The 6,075-nt window shown below is 44.3% G+C and overlaps 1 protein-coding gene across 1 annotated transcript; it reads right to left on the reverse strand.

Moving 5' to 3' along the window:
• Positions 1–1,285: 1,285 nt before the first annotated feature.
• On the reverse strand, positions 1,286–2,369 carry LOC133167435 (regulator of G-protein signaling 21-like). Its single transcript, XM_061298242.1, has 4 exons — positions 2,200–2,369; positions 2,024–2,079; positions 1,776–1,942; positions 1,286–1,707 (listed from the first exon to the last, which is right to left on the reverse strand). The coding sequence occupies exons 1-4, from the start codon at positions 2,283–2,285 to the stop codon at positions 1,522–1,524; spliced, it is 495 nt and encodes a 164-aa protein (XP_061154226.1). The 5' UTR covers positions 2,286–2,369; the 3' UTR covers positions 1,286–1,521.
• Between the last annotated feature and the right edge of the window lie 3,706 nt (positions 2,370–6,075).

Here is a 6,075-nt window from a genome sequence, read left to right on the forward strand (position 1 = left end):
TCCATCCTTTGTCCAGGCTGGCTGCTCCCAAATCTGGCCCGCAGCTTAGCTCAGCCTCTCTCACGTGGAGCTCCCTCCATTTGCCCAAACACGGTGATAAGAACTCCGGCGTTACCAACTGACAACCGACACTCCAAACTAAAAATTGTTCCTTCATGCGCAGCGCCAATTTGTTCCTGTCTCTTTAAATGCACTTGAGACGCTGATGAAGTTCCCCAATTAGGCACCATTGACGGAACTCACTTCCTTTTTGCTGCCATGGTAACCGCTGGGATGGCGAGAAAAGAGACAGATTGTGTGCGAGGAAGATGGCGCAGTGTCATGTGGGAGACGTGAGACCTTTGCCATTTATCAGGAACAGCCCGACGCCTTCGCTGTCCTCACCGCATTTGCCGTCCTCACCGCATTTGCCGTCCTCAAAATTGTCGTGCTCATCCAAAATCGGCGTAATATAAATTGCTGTGACATTGTGTGTGTTTATTTCAAACATCTCAGTATTGACAGCGGCTAATACAAGTAGCGTTAGCTTGCTAATAACCCCGCTATATTGAGTTTGTGCACGCACGCCAGTTCACAGCCAAGGATGTTCTTTTGTGAAGCAATCCAAGGCAATCAAGAGAGTGAACAAAATCTTTTATTCCAGTTTAAATGTGATTTTAAATTGTAAACACACAGGTTTTAGTCACGGCCCGAGCGTGCACTCGCATTTGTCTCCCGTCGGAGTGCGATGAGATGATTCCCCTAACAAGGCAGCGGATTCCAGCTGATCTGTTCCGCATCAGGTGGTCTGATGACTCTAGCGGTGTCGTTTTAAGGCCCCGAGGTATTATTGCCTCCCGACTCCTTTTTAAGGCACAATTTTGTTGAATGAGGCTGTTTGGAGAGCAGAGGAGGATGAAGGCTTATTGCGGGGGTTACCTTTTTCCACTTTGCTCCACGCGGTCACTGGTGTGCGGCGCGAACTCGGCTTCTAATTAGACGGCATATCAGACATGGGACGGGCTAAAAACAGGAGATCCTTGCCGGCTGACTTGTGGAAACTCTTCTCCGCTGACTAATGCCCATCAGCATGCTTCCACTTAGTCAGTCGGGAAGATAAATATAGTCTTGCTTCAAAACTGTCAAATGCTGTCGTCATGTCGAGTGGATAGATAAAATCTACACACCCCTGTTGAAATGCCTTTTTTGGGGATGTTGGCCTGAATAATGTGAACCGGAGGAATCCTTTCAAATCCGTCATGACGACTAGAATAATGTGCACAATGATCACGCCTTTTTGACAAGATTGACACTTCTTTCACTTACTGTCAACATTTATTCACTTCCCAGGTTCCCTTCATATTTAGCTTCATCAGGTGTTCAGCTCTATTGTTTATTCTGCACATACAGCAATGTCTCCCAATGTCTCTTTTTTTTCAACTTAGCGGAGACAACCTACTACTGACTGACTTCTACCTCTCTCTTTCACCAGCCCACAAAGCAAATCAACAAAATTCCAACTTTACTTTCTTTGGTCCGAGTCTAAATGTACCACCTGCTTCTGTTTTTCTGCTTCAGTCTCAGGTAAACCTCAGACTGCAGGAATCTCGGGCAGGAGTCTCTCTCCATGAGCATGTAAACATGCTTCTGAGCCTCGTCGAAGCATGTTGGACTGGGCCGGTCCAAGGTTTCCTTGATCTTTTCGCGAATGTGTTGGTCCACATTGATCTGAAAGGGACGAGGATTAAGTACGGAACATGTCGTCTTCCGACGACCAATGTGGGTGACCGACGCACCTCTTTACAGGCTGTAGGCTGGATGAACTCCTGGTAAATCCCTCTGGCTTTCCACAGGAGGTTGTCTTGGGAGGCATTTGCCCGAAAGTTCTCGCATGTCAGCCAGAACTCGATGTTTTCATCACTGAACTCAGATTGCAGATAAGAGTGGAAGGCTGCCAAGTACACTGTGGCCAAAGAAAGAATACATGAGGACAGAAAAAGTGGGTAAGGAAATACAAAACCAAGCACATCCCCTCAAACGATACCTTTATTCTGGAGTAAGTCTTCAAGACTCGGATGGCATTTGATGTCATTCAGTGGGCTGTAAACAAAAACAACAACACAAAAAGGAGTCCACAAGTATTTTTGTTTTGATTCTAAGGCTTACGTGAGGTCGCTTAACCTCCGCAAAGCGTTCTCAATCACACAGTTGCCGCCTTACCTTCTGGTCCGTTTGACATGTTTGATCAGATCCGTTATCTTAAAGAGACCAAGCTTGGAAAAAAACGGATTTGTGAATTGTGACATTTCTGTCCGATCAAGTTCCGGTATTCAGACGCAGACTGCTCCCGTGTTTGCCTTTAAGCTAACACGAAAGGTGGGACAGCCAGAAGAAGGTGTGACGGCGCTTACGTGAAGGGCCTGCTCGCACATGCTTCGACGTGCCTGCAGAGAAGCGGCCGTCAACGGGCCGACTCTCACGCTCGCTAATCTTTGACTCACAGCCGTAAATTCCAGTATCTTCATTCATGTTGTGGATGCGTGGGGGCTTCTCCAAGAGGACTTTGCGCACTCTCGATTGCTCAGCAGCCACTTAAATGCTATGGAAGACACACAAAGCAGCCATACTTCCATTTTGAGTCATTATTGAATCTGCATGCATTCTGAAATCCCCCCAACCGGTTACTGAATTATCAATGTACGGCTATTTTGGGGTAGGCGGGACCCTGAGTACTAATTAGAACTTCTCACAGGTAGGAAGCTACTGGAAATGGATTGATTTCAACATTCTTTTTTTCTTTCATCAATGAAAGTTGGTAGAGATAGTGGGGTGAAACCTTCACCTTACCTCACTCTTTGTTTGCCGCAGACATTTTGGCATGTTGAAAAGGTCAATTGTGTGAGCTGAACATTCTGAATTTGTTTTGTTGAACGTGCCGTGGAGAATGGATCGCGCCGTCTCATAATGAAGTATGTTGAGTTCTGCTCGCAATGATATATTGTTTCTATTGTATGTTGTATTGATTGATTTCTTGGTATGACAGAAAATGTTGATTGATCGTCCAAGTAAAAACACCTGTTAATTAAGTGGGCGGGCCCTCCTGCACACTGCAGCAGCAACAGTGGGGTGTCAACAGAGCTGAGGGGTATTCCAGAAAGCGGGTTATGTGAAAACTGAGTAAATTAACCCTGAGATGAAGGAATCTCTGAGTTATCCATTCCAGAAAGAGAGGTAAATTAAACTCTGGGTTAGTTACCGTATTTTCCGGACTATAAGGCGCACCTAAAAACCTAAAATCTTCTCAAAAGCCGACAGTGCCCCTTATAGTCCAGTGCGCCTTATATATGGACTAAATTCCTAAATTCAAACTGGCCCGAAGCATTGTGTTATGAAATCAAGCATAAGTGGCCTGCTGAAGACTATGAATCATGAATCAAAAAGACTATGGATCCTTATTTTGTGATTATAAAGTCATTTGTTGCATCTGAAGTTGAAATAAAAAAGATAAAATGGAGAATGATTTGATTTGGTTTAAAAATCTGACATGATGCATTAATGGTGCGCCTTATAGTCCGGTGCGCCTTATATAAGGATTAAGTTTTAAAATGGGCCATTCATTGAAGGTGCGCCTTATAGTCCGGTGCACTTTATAGTCCGGAAAATACGGTACTTGCTCTGTGAACATAACCTGCTTGCTGGCAGGTTTACTATGAGACCCAGAGTTTCTAGCTGTCTCCTCCCACACAAAGACAGCAGTTAATCATGGATTGGCCGTTCATTCAAAATCCGATCGACATCGAAGCCGTAGTAATTCGAAACGCTTTACGTCGCAAGAGAATCTTTCGACACAAATTAGATGTTTTATCATTTCTAGAAGAATATCTTTTGGAACGCTACTGATTTCTTTGAACAGTATAATTTATCTCAATAACCTTCTGGGATGGCTGATGGTGTAGTGGTTGACAATGTGCATGTGTGTGAGTGTGACTTGAAAAAAAAAAAAACTTCTTCAGCGATATATTTCCAACTTCACACTGAGCACTCACATCAGAGCAAACTTTATGCATAACCCTACGTCTTTTTGCAAACAGAGTTTTCTTTATAATATCGGGGAGGCAGAGCACACTTTTCTTTTTCTGTTGGCTGAGCAGAACTCAATGTTTGTTTTAAAATAGTATTTTAATGAATGTTGGTGTAGGCTTCAGCGGCACATTTTAAATGACTTCAATAGGTATAAAACATAAATGCCTATTGTGTCAAATGTTAATCCACGAAGTGTAGAATTAACTCAGAGGAAATTATTAAATTGTCACCATTAAATTATTTTAAGGAGCCACTGAATTAATATTTTAGTTTAAATTAAAGTTGACTTTGTTTAATAGTCTAAGTCCATTTAAAATAATTAGATTAAAATGAGGTGCAATCACAGCCGACCAAAATATTGCATACCTTTTTGACTAATGTTTTTACGTTTCATTTTGAGCAACTTCCAAGTCCCTTTTTCTCCTGTTGGATTCCACCTAACTGAAAATCGGATTTCATTTCCTACTTCAATTTATAACTATACGCTATGCTAAGATCGTAAATATTACATCAATGGAGTAGTACATTCAAACCTAAGCATTGACTCAGGCAATTTCCTCCCTAGACGTCACTCTCCTTCGCTGCTGCAGCCGTATTAGATTTGTGGCGAAAAATACGTGCATACTCACCGTAGGCCTGCATAAGGACCTCCAACTCCATTGTGGTGAACTGTTTTTCCTCAGTTGTCATGGTGACTCCTGGTATCTGGGCTCTACTTTTAAAGTGGTTGTGCATGCGTGTAACTCCAGGTTAGGTTACTCAGAGTTAATTGAACTAACTCAGAGTCTCCCATCTCAGAGTAAGTCAACTCAGAGTTCAGAGATAGACTCAATATATTGAACGTGCTTTTTGGAAGACCCCCCTGATCATGATTTCATGCTATGAGTGTATATTTGCCAACAATGGAACTTTGTTTCCCTCTTGTGGTATCACCGCACATTGACAATTCTGCTACTCACGTCAGCGCTGGTGCTTTGCTGCCTGCCTGCGAGCGCTCCCTCCCTCCCAGTCGGTGTCCATCCACCCCGCCCTCTCTTGTCGCCTCACCTAGCCTAATCTCGATTGAAATCCAACTTGGAAAGCCCAACCCTGGTTTGAAACCCTACTTTGCAACCCGAGGGAAATTCGAACTCTGAACCTAATTTGCAGAGGAGGGCGAATAATCCGTCAGTCCGTCACTGCAGACGTTTATCACTCAAGCAAATGTCAACAGAAGCGTACGACTTTGCACCCAATGGCAAAAGAAAAATGAAACAAGTGAGACAAGGGATAAGATTGAGAGGCCGCTGAGTGCCCCGCAGACTCGTGGCGAGTCTCACAACACTGTTGACGCTTTATAATCCCGCGAGATGTCAATATTTATTTTGAATGTCATCAAAATGCCACGATGCAAGACAATCCATCATTTAGAGAACGGGTCGTCTCGGTCAAGGGGCCAACGAGCTGAAATATGACAGCGCAACCGCATTGATTTAAGGCAGTGCTTCTCAAATAGTGGGGCGCGCCCCCCTTGGGGGGCGCGGTGCTATTCCTGGGGGGGCGCGTGTGACCCTGGGGAACAGGCTTTTTTTTTGGCAGTACTAGAATAAAGTGTAATTGCGCGTTTACTACAGCAGGGGGCAGTGGCGCTCTCATTGTTACTTCTGTCACGTTTGCGACAGTGCAACATTTTACGACTTACAAGACAAGTTAGGATAGTCACGGTGGGGAGGGGGGGCGCGAATAGTTTTCTTCTTGCTGGGGGGGGCGTAACAGAAAATAATTGAGAAGCACTGATTTAAGGCCTGTAATGAGAAATGGGGAAGAGCGCAGAGGGAGGAAAAAAAAAAAAGCAAATGGAGCAAACTCTTTCGTCGGTCTTTGTCAAAAGGCGGGCGGGTCTGCAACCTGCTTAGGTGGAAGCCATCAGGAAGCAGAGAAGCGCTGGCCGGAATCAGCCGAATGTATCGATACGAAGGACAAATCGAATCTCTGGAATCCTCCGGAAAATTCACAATTGGAGAAAATGTTCAA

The sequence above is a fragment of the Syngnathus typhle genome, linkage group LG14 (assembly GCF_033458585.1).
Source record: "Syngnathus typhle isolate RoL2023-S1 ecotype Sweden linkage group LG14, RoL_Styp_1.0, whole genome shotgun sequence".
Classification (NCBI taxonomy): Eukaryota; Metazoa; Chordata; class Actinopteri; order Syngnathiformes; family Syngnathidae; genus Syngnathus; species Syngnathus typhle.